Genomic DNA, 20,348 nt, shown 5'->3' on the forward strand with positions numbered 1-20,348 from the left:
GGGTATATCACTTGAGGTCAGGAGTTCGAGACCAGCCTGGCCAACTTGGCAAAACTCTGTCTCTACTAAAATACAAAAATTAGCTGGGCATGGTAGTGGGCGCCTGTAACCCCAGCAACTCGGGAGGCTGAGGTAGGAGAATCGCTTGAACCTGGGAAGCAGAGGTTGCAGTGAGCTGGAATTGCACCACTACATTCTGGTCTGGGCGACAGAGCAAGACTCTATCTCAAAAAAAAAAAAAAAAAAAAAAAAAAGATTCCTTTGGTAAGGTTTGTAAAATGTAGGGGAACCAGAAAGCAAGATGTTGGGGACCACTGCGGAGATAATAGTTACAGCAAAGGTCTCTGGAGTCAGGAGACTTGAGTTTGATCCTGGCTCCATAGTTTACCAGAGCTCCAAAACTCTGAATAAACTGTTAAGTGTAAGAAGCTCTCTGAGCCTCTCGCCTTATGCATAAAATGAAGGCAGAAATGATGCCTACCTCCTAGGGCATTTGCGAGGATATGTTAATCCTGTGGTTAATACAGTGCCTGAACATAAATTTTAGCATTGTAGGTAGAAAATAAAAGAAAAGAAACAAGCAAGTATGTGTTCATTTATTCAACTTAGTTTTACTGAGTGTCTGTAGATATCCCAGGTACTTTTTTCTAGGCACTGGGAATGCAGGTGTGAGCAAGTATAGGGTCCCTGCCTTCACTGTGTTTACATTCTAGCATGAAGTGACAAAAAAATAGCCGTAATTTATCTGAACCTATCTGGTTCTTGAGTTTTAGCTGGTGAACAGCAAAAGTTGTGACAGCAAAGTCCTATCTCAGTCTCTCCAGGAGATACATGCTCTACAATGTCGGGCTATGAAAAGAGCTATAGAGAAAAATTAAGTAGGGCAAGGGGACACAGTGTGCTCATGCTATTTTAAATAGTGTTGTGACATTGGAGTAAGGAGGTGAGCGATGCTGGAGTTTATCTGGAATGATTCAAAATGGTGGTTTCAGAAAATGGAAATTCAGGGAGAGGAACGGATTTAAAGATAGTATGTTTGGGGTCTTAGAAATGATTTAGTTATGGCTCGAAAGGATGGATTAAAGCTGGGCATGGTGGCACACACCTGTAGTCCCAGCTACTCAGGAGGCTGAGGTGGAAGATCACTTAAGCCCAGGAGTTCAAGGCCAGCCTGAGCAAGATAGTGAGATTTCCATCTCTTGAATAACAAAAAACTAAAAATTAAAGAGAGAAAGAAAGAGAGACTAAAAGCTGACTGGAAAAAGCACCTTTGAAACTTTAGTTTACTTACATATAAACTTTAGTCTTTTCTGTCTTGGGAGTGGGGAATGGTTAAGATCTCCTAATGCAGGGAACTGCCTTCTGAGGCCTGTGTTAGAGGCTGAATTTTGCCCCTTCTAGAAAGATAGGTTGGAGTGCTATCCTCCAATAACTGGGATTGTGACACTATTTAGATACAGGGTGGGTCTTCACAGGGGTAATCAAGTTAAGATGAGGTTATCAGGATAAGCCCGAATCCAATATGACTAGTGTCCTTTTAAAAAGAGGAAATCTGGATGTAGAGAGACACACACATATAGAGGGAAGACGATGTGAAGAGACACAGGGAAAAGATGGCCATCTATAAGGCAAGAAAAAGGCCTGAAACAGATTCTCCCTCACAGCCCTCAGAAGGAATCAACCCTCTGACACCTTTTAGACTTCTAGCCTGTGAGACAATAAATTTCTGTTGTCCAGCCACCCAGTTTTTGGTACTTTGTTACAGAAGACTGAAGAAAATAATGTTTGTATACTTATTTCCCTTAAGAAATCCTAAGTCTCTTGAAGGAAAGGACTGTGTCCCAGTCATCTCTGTATCCCTTCTAGAGTTATCACACTTACTTAGATCTGATGCAAAGATTTAACGAGACGCTATTTTAAGTTCTAGCACCTACACACAATGGAACTCAATAAATGCTAAATTTCTCCCACTACCTTTTCCATATATATTTTTCCTGATTTTTTTCTTTTGCAAATTGACATAATCCTTTACATATCTAATTTTATCCGAACTTAACTTCTGAGACATACTCACAAGTAGTCTAAGTTTCTCAACTCAGAAATCTTAAGCTGGAACTAGGGTCTAACAATATCAAAATAAAAATTTGAGTGCCTAAGTTTATCAGGTGTTACATACAAATAAATATAATTCAACCCTGATCCTCAGGTGACTATACTCCAAACTCTACCATATATATACGCACATATATATAAATATACATGAAAATGAAACACCAACACCATGAGCTAAAACTATTAGCTTGATACGCTAATAGTATTAAGAAATGTCACATAGACTTGGCACAGTGGCCCCATGTCTGTAATCCCAGCACTTTGGGAGACCAAGGCGGGAGGAATGCTTGAGCCCAACCTGGGCCAGATGGCGAGACTCCATCTCTACAAAAAAAAAAAAAAAAAAAAAAAAAGATTAGGCAGTCTTGGTGGCATGTGCCTGTAGTCCCAGCTACTAAGGAAGCACAGGCAGGAGGATCCCTTGAGCCCAGCAGTGTGATGCAGCTGTAAGCTATGATCACGCCACTGTACTCCAGAGCCTGGGTAACAAAGTGAGACCCTATTTCTAAAAAATAAAAAAAAATAATAAAATAAAAATCCAAAAAAAGTCACATAAAAGACAAAGATAAACCCATCTAAGGTAAAGAAGGAAGCATGAGAAAGAAAGCAGTCATCCAAAAACTTATTTCACCTCAGTACTGGCCTAGGCACTCAATGCAATATCATCCTTATAACCTTGCCATCTACAGATAAGGCAACTTGAACTGAAAGTCAAAAGAAACTGTCCATGTTCACCTAACAATGGTGCTGGAGGCAGGTTGAAATCCGGGACTGTGTAATTCAAAAGGAGAAGCTCTTTCTGATAAACAGCATATGAGCACATACTGTATTATCCTTCTACCTAGAAATATTAGCATGAATTACCTAATTTATCCCACTGCATTCTTCTTTCTAGTAAAAAAAAAAAATGCAAAATACAATTCCTGTTAAAGCTATTCTAAAAGGCATAAAAACTAGCAGAAGGGAGCTTGTCCTCAAGCTCATATGTAGATAGAAAAAACCTGGCATCTCTGATCAAATTGCTAAGTGGAGGCACATCAAAAAATGTTCATAAGCTTAAGAGTAGCACAATAATTAAAAGCAAAGTGGGCCAGGCATGGTGACTCACACCTGTAATCCTAGCACTTTGGGAGGCCAAGGTGGGAGAATCACTTGAGCCCAGGAGTTCAAGACTAGCCTGGGCAACACAGTGAGACCCTGTCTCTATTTAAAAAAAAAAGCAAATTGAATAAACAGAAAGATATGGTTGCCTACAAGGTACATTGATAATCAGTTACAAAATAAGGCTTACCCTAATATTTCAGGAAACAAAAGTTCACAAGAGGCCGTGGTGGCTCACACCTGTAATCCCAGCACTTTGGGAGGCTGGGGCGGGCAGATTACCTGAGGTCAGGAGTTTGAAACCAGCCTGGCCAACCTGGTGAAACCCCCCCTCTACTAAAAATACTACAATTAGCCAGGTGTGCTGGCACATGCCTGTAATCCCAGCTACTTGGGAGGCTGAGGCACGAGAATCACTTGAACCCAGGAGACAGAGGTTGCAGTGAGCCGAGATTGTGCCATTGCACTCCAGCCTGGGTGACAGTGAGACTGTCTAAAAAAAAAAAAAAAAAAAAAAAAATCACAAGACTATCCCCAAAAGGACTGTTGGCCTTGTTCAAAATGCCTAGGCCTCTATGATACTCAAATCATAAATTTTAGAATTTGAGTAAATTAAAAAAGGTTATCAACATGATTGACTACAAGTACTAAACTTCATACCATTGATGTTTTTGTTCACCAAACAAGAATTGGTGACAATTGTTATGTGGTAGTTAAAATATATATTAAAATTTCTGAAACTTCTTGATAGGCCATCCTAAAATACTCATCAATATTGTTCAAGGCATTTAAGCCACCAATAAATTACCCAATAGCAATGAATTACACACCTGGACTTTTGTCCAGGTTGGAGTACAATGGCACAATCATGGCACATTGCAGCCTTGACCTTCCAGGCTCAAGCAATCCCACTTCAGCTTTCCAAAGAGCTGGAAATATACGTGTGCATCACAACACCCAGCTAATTTTTTTTTTTTTTTTTTTTTTTTTTTTGAGACAGAGTCTCGCTCTGTCCCCCAGGCTGGAGTGCAGTGGCGAGATCTCGGCTCACTGCAAGCTCCGCCTCCCGGGTTTCGGCCATTCTCCTGCCTCAGCCTCCCGAGTAGCTGGGACTACAGGCGCCCGCCACCATGCCCAGCTAATTTTCTGCATTTTTAGTAGAGATGGGGTTTCACCGTGGTCTCGATCTCCTGACCGCGTGATCCACCCACCCCGGCCTCCCGAAGTGCTGGGATTACAAGCGTGAGCCACTGCGCCTGGCTAATTTTTTTTTTTTTTTTAAGACAGGGTCCCACTGAATTGCCCAGGCTGGTCTTGAACTCCTAAGCTCAAGTGATCTTCCCACCTTGGCCTCCCAAAGTGGTGGGATTATAGGTATGAGCCGGCATGCCAAGCCATGATTTTTATTTATCTAGCTCCTGCCAACTGATTTTTGTGTTTAGTGGAAACATTTTACTACAGTTATCTGAAAATTAAGTGTATTCAAATTATTTTGTGGGCTTCTGATAACTTTCTGAAGTTATACCTTGTTAAATTAGTTGAAAAACTGGATACTATGGTCTTCACAGTTGATCTTTGTTGGTCTTTTTCAAATTTCCAAAGCTAATCCTCCACTACGAGGCCCATGGAACCATGGGGCTCTTCCACAACTGTGTTTAATACTATCACTCAGAGAGGGAACTTGCAACAGTAGGCCTATTAATGCCTACCTTTCACCATAAAGACTCTGAGGCAGAGATTACATACTACAGGCTGCAAGCTGAATCCTGCCTGTAAAAAAAGTATACAATGGTTTTTAAATAAAGTCATGGGCCGGGTGCAGTGGCTCACGCCTGTAATCCCAGCACTTTGGGAGGCCAAGGCGGGCAGATCACGAGGTCAGGAGTTCAAGACCAGCCTGGCCAATGTGGTAAAACCCCGTCTCTACTAAAAATATAAAAATTAGCTGGGCATGGTGGTGCGTGCCTGTAATCCCAGCTACTCAGGAGGCTGAGGCAGGAGAATTGCTTGAACCAGGACCCGGGAGGTGGAGGTTGTGGTGAGCCGAGATCACACCATTGCACTCTAGCCTGAGCAACAACAGTGAAACTCTGTCTCAAAAAAAAGAAAATAAAAAGTAAAATAAAAAAGTAAAAAAAAAAAATAAAGTCATGGGCTGGGCACTGCGGCTCACACCTGTAATTCTAGTAATTTGGGAGGCCAAAGTGGTGAGAGGATCCCTTGAGGCCAGGAGTTCAAGACCAGCCTGGTTAACACAGCAAGACCCCATCTCTACAAAAGAAAAGAAAAAAAAAATTAAAAATTAAGGGGGCCTGGTGGTGCAGTCCTAGCTACTCCAGAGGCTGAGGCAGAGGGAATGCTTGAGCCCAGGAGTTTGAGGTTGCAGTGACCTATGATCACACCACTGTACTCCAGCCTAGGTGACTGAGACTTTATCTCAAATAAAGAACAAAAAACAGACAAACAAAAGTTGTGAACACTAAACAATCTGGAGAATCACATAAAAACAAAGTTCTAGCTTCTGTTGAAAAAGCTGAAGACGTGGTAATAGTGGACCCATCTTCTCACAGGGTAACAGGAGCTAAGAAACCTTTTCTTCTTTAGATATAAAGGAGGAGGCCCACTTCACACACTCTAATAAGCACAGAACCATTCCCTTTTGTCTTACTCATAGTATGCTTCATAAGCCATATCCTAAAAAAAAAAAAAACCCAACATAATCACAAATTACATACAATATTTATTTTAAGCAATAAGCCTAGATGACCCAAATAATTCTGCAAGACTTGGACTTTTTAAAAAAGCCAAAGATGACGTAAAATGAAAGCAAAATGAAACACATGAATCTGAGAAATTAGGTGGTAGCATAATCCTACAGCAAGGAACTAGTCAATGCAACTATAAAATTCAGTCACTTGATTCTACATCCCCAGTGAAATATACTCTAAGAACAATAACAAAAATTGTTATCTTCTTTAGTAATCATATTGTTGGGGTAGTGCTGGAATTGTAATTCTAAGACTGCTGTGTATACATTGTAGGAAAAAGAAAATGAGCAATCATGGTGATGTTGAGAACTGGGATTTTCAGCGTAGGAGAAAGAAGAGTGAAATATAAAATCAAACAAAAATCCTTGGGTCCTATGACTCCATGTTTAAGTATAACATGAACTCATGATTTTTTTAAATGAAAAAACACAACTTACTTCCTAAGCTCTAGTCACAGAAAAGGCCTAGAAACAATGACTAACCAACTCACTAGTAATAAGCTCCTTAAGCACTCAGATTATGGTCTCCAAATACCATTTCCCACTAAAAGGCTTCTTGGTGATACAGCTATTTCCTAGCCGGGGGCAGAAAATGTACAAGATAAGCCTCTAGACATACTGTCACACCAGATTTAAAAAAGCAATCAAAGACATCTCAGGTTGAGTAAAATGAACTCAGGAGCTACCATGAAAAAAAAAACTCCAGTTAGCCAAACAGTGGACAAGCAATAAAAATAACCACACATGATACAACATGCATGAATTTTATTATTATTATTATTATTTTTGAGACAGAGTCTCACTCTGTCACCTGGGCTGGAGTTCAGTGGCATGATCTTGGCTCACTGCAACCTCCACCTCTCAGGTTCAAGTGATTCTCATGCCTCAGCCTCCTGAGTAGCTGGGATTACAGGCATGCACCATCATGCCCAGCTGATTTTTGTATTTTTAGTAGAGACAGGGTTAGGCCATGTTGGCCAGGCTAGTGTCAAACTCCTGGCCTCAAACGATCCACCAGCCTTGGCCTCCCAAAGTGCTGAGATTACAGATGTGAGCCATGAATGAATATTAAAAACATTATGCTAAGTAAAAGAAGCCAGTCACTAAAGATAACATATGTTATGATTCCATTTATATGAAATGTCCAGAACAGGAAAATCCATAGGCACAGAAAGTAGATTAGTGGCTGCCTAAGGTTGAAGGTGAGGCAGTGTCGGAAGTCAAGGGGGATGACTGCTAATAGGTCCAGGTTTCTTTTGGAGTTGACGAAAACAACCTAAATTTACACTGTAGTGATGTTTGTGCAACACTATCAACATACTAAAAACCACTGAATTGCACAGTTAAAATGAGTTTCACTTATACCTCCATAAAACTGTAGAAAAAAAAAACCCACTCTAATGGACTGAACCACAAATATGTTCAAATTTGTGAGTTATTATCAAATGTTTATTGGTCATTTTGGAGCATGCTAGGGATCTGTCAACTCTCTCTCTGGGTAACCAAAGTTATGAGATAAAGTTTCTCTTTATAGAAGTATTACAATTAATAAATTAAGGAATAGAATATTACCATTTTTGAAACCCTAAATAAATTAATGGATCTAAGCAAGGATCAATAGCCGCTAACACCAGAAAAAAAGAATTGATGCTTCCTGATGAAAGTTTACACCACCACCCATAGGTAGTTTGCCAAAAACGAATTTGCAAGGAAAAGAACCACAGAGAACCTACAGAGTAAAAGACTAGAGACTTTTCAAACAAAGGCAATGGAAAGACTTTGTGGATCCCGATCCAAAGAAAATTAGGAAAATTTGAACACACATTGAATACTTGACATTAAAGACTTGTTTAAAAAAATTTAGGGCAATTATACTACTGTAGCTATGCTTTAAAAAAATTAAGAGTCTATAATCTATAAAATGATGCCTGGGATTTGCTTTAAAATAAGATGGAGTGAGGCCGGGCGCGATGGCTCACGCCTGTAATCCCAGCACTTTGGGAGGCTGAGATGGGTGGATCACCTGAGGTCAGGAGTTCGAGACCAGCCTGACCAACATAGTGAAACTCCATTTCTACTAAAAACACAAAATTAGCTGAACATGGTGGCACATGTCTGTAATCCCAGCTACTTGGGAGGCTGAGGCAGGAGAATCACTTGAACCCGGGAGGCAGGGGTTGCGGAGAGCTGAGAGTGCATCATTGCACTCCAGCCTGGGCAATAACAGCAAAACTCCGTCTCAAAAAAAAATAGAAAATAAAAAATAAGTAAGATGGAATGAACACATGAATAACAAGAAAGAGGAACAGCCTTGATATAGTTTGGCTCTGTGTCCCTACACAAATCTCATGTCAAATTGTAATCCCCACATGTCAGCAGAGGGATGAGGTGGGAGGTCACTGGGTCATGGGGGTGGTTCCCCCACGCTGTTCTCCTGATAGTGAGTTCTCACGAGAGCTGATGGTTTTAAAGTGTGGCACTTCCTCGTTCTCGCAGACATTCCATCCCGCCACCTTGTGAAGAAGGTGCCTGCTTCCCCTTCACCTTCCACCATGATTGTTAAGTTTCCTGAGCCCTCCTTGCCATGCTTCCTGTTAAGCCTGTAGAACTGTGAGTCAATTAAACCTCTTTCCTTTATATACCCAGTCTCAGGTAGTATTCTTTATAGCAGTGTGAAATGGACTAATATGGTAAATTGGTACCACAGAGAGCGGGGTACTGCTATAAAGATACTTGAAAATGTGGAAGCAACTTTGGAACTGGGTAGCGGGCAGAGGTTGGAACAGTTTGGAGGGCTCAGAAGAAAACAGTAAGATGTAGGAAAGTTTGGAGCTTCCTAGAGACTTGAATTATTTTGACCAAAATGCTGATAGTGAGGTGAACAATGAAGTCCAGGCTGAAGCAGTCTCAGATGGAGACAAAGAACTTACTGGGAACTGAAGTAAAGGTCACTCATGCTATGCTTTAGCAAAGAGACTGGCAGCATTCTGCCCCTGCCCTAGAGATCTGTGGAACTTTGAACTTGACAGAGATAATTTAGGGTATTTGGCAGAAGAAATTTCTAAGCAGCAAAGCATTCAAGACATGACCTAGGTTATTCTGAAAGCATTGTTTTATGCATTCAGGAAGAGATCATTTGAAATTGGGACTTATGTTTAAAAGCGAAGCAAAGAATAAAAGTTTGGGAAATGTGTAGCCTGACAATGGGATAGAAAAGAAAAAAACATTTTCTGGGGAGAAATTCAAGCTGGCTGCTAATCACCAAGACAATAGAGAAAATGTCGTCAGGGCATGTCAGAGATCTTGGCGACAGCCCCTCTCATCACAGACTCAGAGGCTTAGGCGGGAAAAGCTTACAGGGGCTAAGGTACAGCTTGGGCCATTGCTTCAGAGGGTTCAAGCCCCAAGCCTTGGCAGCTTCCATGTGGTGTTGGGCCTGCAGGTGCACAGAAGTCAAGAATTGAATCTCTGTCTAGATTTCAGAGGACATACGGAAATGCCTGGATGCCCAGGCAGAAGTCTGCTGCATGGGTGGAGCCCTCATGGAGAACCTGTGCTAGGGCCATGCAAAGGGGAAATGTGGGGCTGGGGCCCTCACAGAGTCTGCACTGGGGCACTGCCTAGTGGAGCTGTGAGGAGCAGGCCACCGTTCTCCAGACCCCAGAAGGGTAGATCCACCAACAGCTTGCACCATGTACCTGGAAAAGCCACAGCACTCAATGCCAGTCCGTGAAGGAGCTGCCCAAGGCTATGGGATCCCACCCCTTGCATCGGCATGCCCTGGATGTGAGACACAGAGTCAAAGGAGATTATTTTGGAGCTTTAAAATTTAATAACTGCCCGGCTGAATTTCAGACTTTAATGGGGTCTGTAGCCCCTTTGTTTTGGACAATTTCTCCCATTTGGAATGGGAACATTTGCCCAATGCCTGTATCCCCACTGTATCTTGGAAGTAACTAACTTGCTTTTGATTTTATAGGCTTATAGGTGAAAGGGACTTGTCTCAGATGAGACTTTGGACTTGGGACTTTTGAGTTAATACTGGAATGGGTTAAGACTTGTGGGGATAGTCGGGAAGGCATGATTGTTTTGAAATGTGAGGACAAGAGATCTGGGAGGGGCCAAGAGTGAAATAATACAGTTTGGCTCTGTGTCCCCACCCAAATCTCATCTCAAATCGTAATACCCACATGTCAGGGGAGAGACCATGTGGGAGGTGATCAGATCATGGGGGTGGCTCCCCCCACGCTGTTCTTGTGATAGTTCTCATGAGACCTGATGGTTTTGAAGCGTGGCACTTCCTTGCTGTTGCACACACTCCCTCCTGCCAACTTAAGAAGGTGCCTGCTTCCCCTTTGCCTTTCACCATGATTCTAAGTTTCCTGAGGCCTCCCAGCCATGCTTCCTGTTAAGCCTGTGGAACTGTGAGTCAATTAAACCTATTTTCTTTATAATTACCCAGTGTCAGGTAATATTCTTTACAGCAGTGTGAGAACAGACTAATACAAGCCTCATTTCTTTTTTTTTTTTTTTTTTAAGATGGAATTTCACTCTTGTTGCTCAGGCTAGAGTGCAATGGCATGATCTTGGCTCACTGCAAACTCCACCACCTGGGTTCAAGCGATTCTCCTGCCTCAGCCTCCCAAGTAGCTGAGATTACAGGTATGAGCCACCACGCCCGGCTAATTTTGTATTTTTAGTAGAGACGGGGTTTCACCATGTTGGTGAGGCTGGTCTTGAACTCCTGACCTCAGGTGATCCATCTGCCTCAGCCTCCCAAAGTGCTGGGATTACAGGAGTGAGCTGCCACGCCCAGCTTACAAGCCTCATTTCTGAGATGGAGAAAGTTTTAGTGGTCTGAATGGAAGATCAAACCAACCACAACATTCTCTTTAGCCAAAACCCAATCCAGAGCAAGGCCCTAACTGTTCAATTTTATGAAGTTTGTGAGAGGTGAGGAAGCTGCAGAAGAAAAATTTGAAGGTAGCAGAGGTTGGTTCATGAAGTTTACAGAAAGAAGCCATCCCCATAACATAAAAGTGCAAGGTAAAGCAGTGAGTGCTGATGAAAAAGCTGCAGCAAGTTACCTAGATGCTAAGATAATTGATGAAGGTGGCTATACTAAACAGCAGATTTTAGGTGTAGACAAAAGAGCCTTCTATTGGAAGATGATGCCATCTAGCACTTTCACAGCTGGAGACAAGTCAATGACTGGCTTCAAAGCTTCAAAGGACAGGCTGACTCTCGTTAGCAGCTAACGTACCTAGTGACTTTAAGTTGAGGCCAATACTAATTTACCATCCCAAAAATCTTAGGGCTCTTAAGAATTATGCTAAATCTACTCTGCCTGTGCTCTATAAATGGAACAACAAAGCCTAGATGACAGAACATCTGTTTACTGCATAGTTTACTGAATATTTTAAGGCCACTATTGAGACCTTCTGCTCAGAAAAATAGATTCCTTTGAAAATATTACTGCTCATTCGCAAGGTACCTAGTCACCCAAGAGCTCTGATGGGGACGTACTAAGAGATTAATGTTGTTTCCATGCCTACTGACATAACATCTATTCTGCAGCCCACGGATCAAGGAGTCATTTCAATTTTCCAGTCTTATTATTTAAGAAATACATCTGATAAAGCAATAGCTACCATAGTGATTCCTCTGATGGGTCTGGGAAAAATCTATTGAAAACCTTCTGGAAAGGATTCACGATTCTATATGCTATTAAGAACAGTCATCGGGAGAGGTAAAAATATCAACATTAACAGAAGTTTGGAAGAGGTTGATTCCAACCCTCATGCATGACTGAAATGTTCAAGACTTCCGTGGAGGAAGTAACTACAGATGTGGTAGAAACAGCAAGAGAACTAGAATTAGACAAGGATCCTGAAGATGTGACTAAATTGCTCCAATCTCATGATAAAACTTGAACAGATGAGGAGCTGCTTCTTATGATGAGAAAGTGGTTACTTGGCCGGGTGTGGTGGCTCACGCCTGTAATCCCAGCACTTTGGGAGGCCAAGGTGGGAGGATGGCTTGAGCCCAGGAGTTCAAGACCAACACAGGCAACATAGTGAGACCCTGTCTCAAAATAACTAATTAGTTAATTAATTTTTTTAAAAAAGAAGTTTCTTTCTTTTCTAAGAACTAGGGTCTCACTATGTTGCCCAGGCTGGCCTTGAACTCCTGGGCTCAAGCGATCCTCCCACCTCGGCCTCCGAAGTAGCTAGGACCACAGGTGCATGCCACCACACCCAGCAGAAAGCGGTTTCTTGAGATGGAATCTACTATTGGTAAAGATGCTGTGAACATTGTTGAAATGACAAAGGACTTAGAATATAACATAAACTTAATTTATAAAACAGTAGCAGAGTTTGAAAGGACTGACTCCAATTTTGAAATAAGTTCCTCTGTGGGTTAAATACTATCAAACATCATCACATACTACAGAAAAATCTTTGTGAAAAGGAGGGTCAACAGATGCAGCAAACTTCATTGTTTAAGAAATTGCCACAGCCACTCCAACCTTGAGCAGCCACCAGATGAGTCAGCAGCCATCAATACTGAAGCAAGACCATAGCTGGGTGCAGTGGTTCACACTCTTAATCCCAACTACTCAGGAGGCTAAGGCAGGAGGATTGCTTGAGGCCAAGAGTTCAAGGCCAGCTTGAGGGCAACATAATGAGATCCCATCCCTTAAAAAAATAAAAAATAAAAAATAAAAAATGAGCTGGGCATGGTGGCATGTGCCTGTAATCCCAGCTACTTGGGAGACTGATGCAGGAGGAACACATGCACCCAGGAGTTTGACGCTGCAGTGAGCTATGATAGCACCACTGCACTCCAACCTGGGTAACAGTACCAGACCCCATCTCTCTTAAACAAAAATTATTATTGAGGCACGACCTTATACCAGCAAAAAGATTATGACTCACTGAGGGCTCAGATGATCCTTAACATTTTTTAGCAATAACGTATTTTTAAATTAAAGTCTGTACATTTTTAAAAGACATGACGCTACTGCAAAATTAACAGACTACAGTACAGTGCAAACGTAACTTTTATATGCATTGGGAAACAAAAAATTTGTGTGACTCGCTTTGAGGTGGTCTAGAACTGAACGTGAACCCATAGTATCTCCGAAGTATGCCTGTAATACTTTAGCCAATTTAAAAATATCCCCAAACTAGTAACAGTGATAGGATTTGGAGAGCATGAGCAAAATAGCTTACCTAAAGTGGGAAAAACCCCACAAAAACGTGCCAGTTATTCCACAAGGTCTAAATTGATTTTAGTTGATCATCTTTCTTCCTTCTTTTGGAGAGAGGGGTCTTGTTCTGTCACCTAGGCTGGAGTGCAGTGGCATAATCACAGCTCACTGTAGCCTCTACCTCCTGGGCTCAAGAGATCCTCTCACGTCAGTCTCCTGAGTAGCTGGGACTACAGGCACGTGCCACCACACCCAGCTAACTTTTGTGTTTTCAGAAGACAGGATCTCACCATGTTGCCCAGGCTAATCTCAAGTTCCTCAGCTCAAGGCCTTGGCCTCCCAAAGTGCTGGGATTACAGGCATAAGCCACTGTACCCAGCCTTCTTCACTTTTAGTAAGGGAATTCCTAAGCACCCACAGCCTTATTCACTTTGGCACTTCAACAAGTTGCTGGTTTCAAGTAATCTAAAGGAAAATGGTAATTTGTCAAGCCTGGGACGCACTGTAATAGAAACACTAATGTAAACAAAACTTACTAACCAATGAAACTGCAGAGGAAGAAGAGAACAAAATATTTTCTGACAAGAGGAGTTCTAGAAATTCAATTTTGCAAGTACATATTTATATTTAAGGGAATCACACACAATTAAAAATGTAAATTTTAAAAAGATATAACAGTTGACCTCGAGGTAGGAGAATCACGTGAACCCGGGAGGTGGAGGTTGCAGTGAGCTGAGAATGCGCCACTGCACTCCAGCCTGGGTGACAGAGTGAGACCCTGTCTCAAAAAACAAAACAAAACAAAAACAGACATACACTGTTAAATCATAAAAGCTTATGACAAATAAATAAAGGCTCACAGCTCTTGGTATAAACACTGAAAACAAATGTTCAGAGGGAGATACATGATTGTGCTGTTTCATAGACACAGGACAGTAGGTCATGAAAGGGCACCCAAACCCCCAAGCATGCAGAGGTCTCTCATTCAGAAGCCTCTTTCAACTCAGCTTCTACCTTACCTGTTGTAAGACACACCAAAATGACTGTCACTTAGAAACACATGATTGGTAACCAGGGCTTTGGGTATGTCAGACCTGGGTTCAAATCCCAGCTTTGCAATTTTCTAGGGGAGTAATCTGACAAACCTCAATTCTCTTATCTGTAAAGTAAAATGGAGATCATCACCAACTAGTTAATGTTAGTAAATAAAAGCATAGCGTCCGCAAAAGTAAAATGAAGAATTGTCTAAATAAGAAAATTAAAAATCCCAAAGTCAAATACTCCAGCACAGTGAAAAGAACCCAAAGGAAATCCACTCTAACAAACACTGAGCTGGAAAGGGACCCTGAATTCCAAGTTTTGGTTCTTCTGTCACCAGCTTCAAGACCCTGGGTTTAAGATTTACAGTACCAGGCGACTGAAAATCCCTTCTGCCTGACACAACAGGACTAAATTACTAAGGATGCTATTTACTGTAACACTTCCAAAACTTTCTAAAATTTTCATTTAAACGCTTTGTTTTCATACCTTTAGGTCCTGATCAGTTTTCATTATGACTGAACTGCCAGTCAGGATATATACATAAGACTGTTTCCTTAATTAACTCGTCTAAGGTCAGATTGCTAAAAAGTAGCAAAATCAGAATTCAAAACCACATCTATCTCCAAAGACCAAACTCTATGGTATGGCATGCTTCTTCCTCAAATCTTCCTGACTCACCTCCTGTAACTAGCAGCTTGCCTTTGCAAAATAAATGTAAGTCATCAGGAGTGCAGTCAGAAGTCATGGAACAAAGTCAAGTTACCTTAGCTGAGGCTTGAACTTCTAACACAGTACTCTAACCAACTTAATTAGACATTTCAGCTACTTAAAAGGAGGCTGGGATACAAACGAAAGAAAAGAAAGAAAGAAAGACAAAAAGGAAGAAAGAAAAAGGAAAAAAAAGGGCAGGATGCAGTGGCTCACGCCTGTAATCTCAGCACTTTGGAAGGCTGAGGCAGGCGGATTACCTGAGCTCAGGAGTTCGAGACCAGCCTGGGCAACATGGTGAAACCCTATCTCTACAAAAAAAAACAAAACAAAAATTAACCAGGCGTACTGGCACACGCCTGTAGTCCCAGCTACTTGGGGGGCTGAGGCAAGAGAATTGCTTGAACCTGGGAGGTGGAAGTTGCAGTGAGCCGAGATCACACCACTGCACTGCAGCCTGGGCAAAAGGCTTTCTTTTTGCCTCAAAAAGAAAAAGAAAAAAAAAGGCAGGTAAATTCAAAAAGAAACAAAAAGAACTTATTAATTGGAAACAAAACCAAAAATAAAACACCTCTGAAACTACAATGGAGGCAGTTCATTCACGCATATTTTCAAAAGTCAAAGTTGCTCAAGATGAAATAATATTCAGTAAAATGACTGCTATGTTATCTATAATCCATACTTGCAAACAATTAACACAAATAACTCTAAGTTATCCATAGTAGTGAATGGCGTAACAGATATACATCTATCTGGCTTTAGAAATAAAGCACATGGTCTAAATAGATAATCGAAAGTAATAGATATCTGGTGCTTAAAGTATATGATCATCTATATACATTTACCCCTCAAATTATAGCTTGATTTGGGCTAATCTCAAATTAATTTCCAAGTGGTAAGAGAGATCTGGACAAATGGTCTGAGAGATCTGGACAAATGGTCTGAGAGACCAGGATTTCTAAAAAATAGAGTAATATAATAAAAACTGCAACTTCCTTGTATCAATAGAAAAGAACATTTTAACACATTCTCATCAATTCCACAAAGAATAACTAAACTAGGCACAGAAAAGTAACATTTCAATTCCTACTGCACACTAGAACCAAGTTAACACCTTGCTGTTTCTATTAAACAATCTAGGATTAAAAACTGATTTTGAATAATCCCATATATGGATAATCCAAAGCCAAACAGACACACACAAACTCACATTTACAAGCCTTCGTCACCAAGCACTTACAAAATACATTTCATAAGATAGAATAGAAAATGGAGCAAGAGGTGAGGTCACCTACCACTTTAGTTCTATTGAAAGAGAGAAGTCATTATGTGCTCTCCCCAAACAGTAGGTAGCCTCCAAAAACAACACACACCCCTACACCCCCCTAATCTGGTATTGTCATTCAGTGGGGTGACCTAGGAAGGCCTTTGACGTGTGTTGTATCAGCTCAGAGGGAATGAGACCGCATACAACGCCACAAAACATCAAATAAATGTAAAAGTATAAAGATAATACATCTAAAATTAAGAACTAGGCATAGAATCTCTCTCTGAATACAAAGTGTCTAAGAGCTGATTTCCAAGACCCTTTGCAATTAAACGTTAGTACATGATGAAAGTTCTTAAGGCTTAGCCTCACTTGCTGCTAAGCCTGCTACCTGAGTTTCTACTAGGCTGTGGCCAACTTTTGAACTTGCCACGATAGCACTAAACTACTGTTATGCATCCTACTGATAAAACTGGACATGTGGCGCTTAATACGCCAAACCAGAATCATCAATGTTTGTTAAAGAACTCTCCCATTACTATTGTGATGCCCACTCCGGAAGATTATCTGCATCTGGTTGAGGTTTAGACAGAAGAGAAGCAGTTAACAGATACCGACTGCATACACAGCGGTCTGCCGGCACACTGCAAAAAAACCGATGCGCCTTGCAGGCTCAGGAAGTTGACTAACCCAGGGAAAAGCCCCATGCCCTCCTCTATGAAAGGGAGTGTGTGGTTGGTAGAACCCAAAGTAAACACGGAAAAATTCATTCAAGAATTTCCTTAAGGCCTACCGTGCAGACGTCGGAGGCAAGTTAAGACGTTGGGGAGCAGGTAAGAAAGAGAGACCAGAGTTCAGAAACAGACCGATAATGATCTACCAGCTCCGGTGGGGGGGTCCAAGCTAGGGGAGTTGGTGCCTCCTCTGTGGAGTTGGGGAGGAAAGGTACCGGGCCGGCTCTGGTCCTCCTCCGACAGCCCTTTCCAGCAGGCCCGGGGCTGCTAAGACCCAGGCCTGGCGTTCAGCAACAGCAGCTCTCTTCCACATGGTTGCTGGAGAGCGACCCTCCGAGCTGCCCCGAGGCCATGCGGCTGCGGCCACAGGGTGCCCAAACCCGGTGCACGTTCAAGACGTGAAACCAGAGCAGAGAAGGTGCCGGAGGAAAATCCAAAGAATAGGATGTTGGGGTACAAGACTCACTTCCTTTGGGCTTTGTCCTTCTTGGCCTTGGTCCTTTTCTTTCGGGCCTGGAGCGCAAGCACTGCAGGAGAGAGGGATGGATGAAGGGCGAATGTGGAGGAAAGGAGGCGACCAAGGTGAGGGTGGAGACCCAGCAGGGGCGCCAGGCCCGGCTGCGGGGCCTGCCTCTGGGGCGGCTGAGGGACGAGCGCGGAGGCTCCGGCGAGACGGCCGGCCGTGGGGCTGGCGGCCCACGGGGCGCAGAGCAGCGCCCGGGCGGGATGCGCCGGAGGGGTCTCAGGCCGGGTCAGGGGGCGGGCGGGTGGGGGTCTGCCTCGCCCGCCAAGGGCCGGTCCCTGGAGTGGCCCCAAGGCGCGAGCCGGCCTGGCGGGGAACAAGGGGCGGCGACGGCCGGCGCCAGAGGACGCCTGGGCTGAGGGGCGCGGACCCGCAGCCCAGAGGCAGGGGGTGTGGGGCGGCGCCACCTCAGTGGAGGGGCGCCGCACGCCCGGGAACCGAACCGCGGTAGTTAAGCGAAGCTCCCGGCGCTGACCCGGGCCTCGCCCCGGCGGCCGTTGCCCCTCGTGGCGGAGGCCGCTCCACCGCTCACCTTTCCGCTCCATGGTGAGACCGGTAACCGCCAGGCGCCTGCGCACTCGAGTGGCGGCGACTCCGGCTCCCGCCGCGGCCCAAAACCGACCCCGCTCACACTCCGCCCCCCAGTCCCGCCCCACCCCCGCCCCACGGCGCCGCGCGCATGCGCGTTGGGCGCGGAGCCTACCACCTGCTCCCGAGGAGGGGGCGGCAAGGAGAGGGAGGGGGCGCAGCGGGGAGGAACGCCGGGGGGTGAACGTTGAAGGAGTGTTAGAGATCTAAGCTTGAAACCTGGCAAGGTTAGCTTTGTTCTATTTGCTTAGAAAAGGCGCATAGAGCGGCAGGGCTCCCTGCATGCTGCTGAGTCAGAGCTTCGGAGGCAACTGGGATCTGCCTCAGTTTCCTGGCCTGTAAAATGGATTAATCAGGCATGTCCCAGTTTCTCCTTCCCTGAGCTATTGTGAGCCCAGTTGAGATACTATTTAAAGAAAATGGAAAAAAATTACATGTGAGAAAGAAAAGGGAGTGGGAGCAACACAAAAAGACTGGAAGGAAAGAACCTGTGACCCTATTATCACTTGAAAAGTAAAAACTTCAAAAGTGAATTTTCTCTTGAAATTTCAAGTTTAAATGAAAGCTGTAAAGGAAAGAAGGGGAAATGAGAATAAAAACGTTTAATGTTTTCTTATTCTACCACCTTCAATACATGATAAAGTTGTCTTGTTTATAAGATTTTTTTTTATTGCTTTTCTAAGTGCATTATCTCATTTGATGTTTACGGCAACTTAAAGGCAAAATAGTTATTTCTTCCATTACACAAAGACACTAAACTTAAGAGGGCCTGCGTGTATGTTCAGAATCTTGGTGTACGACCCAGTTATTTAATCATCAAGCCCCTATTGCATAGCAGGCTCAGCAAAGTTTTTCTTTGGGTCATATAGTAAATATTTAGGCTTTGTGGACCATAAGATCTCTTTCTCAGCTACTCAACTCTGCCATTGGAGCTCAAAAGCAGTCATAGAAAATACGGGCTGTGTTCCTATAAAGATTTATGTATGGACACTGAAATTTGAATTTCATGTAATTTTCACATGTCATAAAATGTTCTTCTATTGATTTAAACATGGTCTTTGTTAGGTTTTGAAGGGAAGGTGAGGGTTAAAGAAAGACAGAGAGCAGTCTTGCTCTGCTGCTTAGGCCGGAGTACGGTGGCATGATCTCGGCTCACTGCAGCCTGGACATCCAGGGCTCAAGCAATCCTCCCACCTCAGCCTCCCAAGGTGCTGGAATTACAGGTGTGAGCCACTGAGCCAGGCCCTTTTGATCTTTTTTCAACCGTTTCAACCATTCTTATTTCAGATCTTAGTTTACCAACCCCTATTGTAAAGTACCGCAGCTGGACAGAGTGGAAGCTCTGAAGACCTTTGCTCTAAACAAGTAATTGAGAAGGGAAGATGAGAGGGCAATAGTACAGCACAAGTCAAGCATGGGGGCTTTGGCAGGACTTACTGAGCAAAGTAAGTAATTAAGCCCATCCAGAGGAGGCAGTTTTTGAGCTAGGTGTTAGGAAATATGTAAGATTTCTATAGGTGGAGAAGGAGATGTCAGACATTCCTGAATGAGAAAATACATTGAGCAAAAAGGCACAGACGTGGACACCTGTAGGTGGGGGCTAGGATTGGGGCTGGTAACAACTGAAGGGATGAAATGGAAGGTGAGGCTGGAAAGGCAGGTTAGCCAAATTTGAAATTTAGATAATTGATATATGTTGCATGGAACCTGAATGATAGCATGTCTGGGGATGTTGCAAAAGAAGACAGTACCTGTTGGTCAAGGAAGGATGCAGCCCAGTCTATTCCCTGCTGTAAAGTTGAAAACAAAAGGAAGGTTAGGACGGACAGGGAAGCCCTAGACTCTGAGGATGTGTGAGTTCAGGATAACCACATGTGGTTTAGAAAAGACAGGGAGAGAGCTGATGGCTAGGAAAAATCCCAGAATTGGGAAAGTACTGCCCACCCCAAAGTAAACTGAGTGTAGAGACCCTACTTAGGTTTTCCTTGATGTAAACTCAGTGCCTACACAGTGTTAGGCACTTAGTAGGTGCTCATATATTTGTCTAATAAAAGAATAAATGGGCGGGGCACAGTGGCTCACGCCTGTAATCCCTGCACTTTGGGAGGCCGAGGCGGGCAGATCACAAGGTCAAGAGATCAAGACCATCCTGGCCAACATGGTGAAACCTCATCTCTACTAAAAATACAAAATTAGCCAGGCGTGGTGGCATATGCCTGTAATCCCAGCTACTTGGGAGGCTGAGGCAGGAGAATCACTTGAACCCGGGAGGCAGAGGTTGCAGTGAGCGGAGA

The 20,348-nt window shown here is 43.3% G+C and overlaps 1 protein-coding gene across 3 annotated transcripts in view; it reads right to left on the reverse strand.

The window, feature by feature from the left end:
* SRPK1 (SRSF protein kinase 1) overlaps positions 1 to 18,137 on the reverse strand; it is a 90,889-nt gene extending 72,752 nt beyond the window's left edge. Inside the window, exons 1-2 of one of the 3 annotated variants that reach the window (XM_003278862.4) lie at positions 17,999 to 18,137; positions 17,410 to 17,470 (exon numbers count right to left, since the gene is read on the reverse strand). In XM_003278862.4, coding sequence (XP_003278910.2) covers positions 17,410 to 17,470; positions 17,999 to 18,011 — 74 coding nt within the window. In that variant the 5' untranslated portion in view covers positions 18,012 to 18,137. Of the gene's footprint in view, positions 1 to 17,002; positions 17,057 to 17,409 lie in introns of those variants that run through there. The other 2 variants (XM_012503241.2, XM_030802733.1) reach the window with 2 other exon arrangements.
* Positions 18,138 to 20,348: the final 2,211 nt, after the last annotated feature.

Source organism: Nomascus leucogenys, chromosome 22a (assembly GCF_006542625.1).
Source record: "Nomascus leucogenys isolate Asia chromosome 22a, Asia_NLE_v1, whole genome shotgun sequence".
Taxonomy (NCBI): Eukaryota; Metazoa; Chordata; class Mammalia; order Primates; family Hylobatidae; genus Nomascus; species Nomascus leucogenys.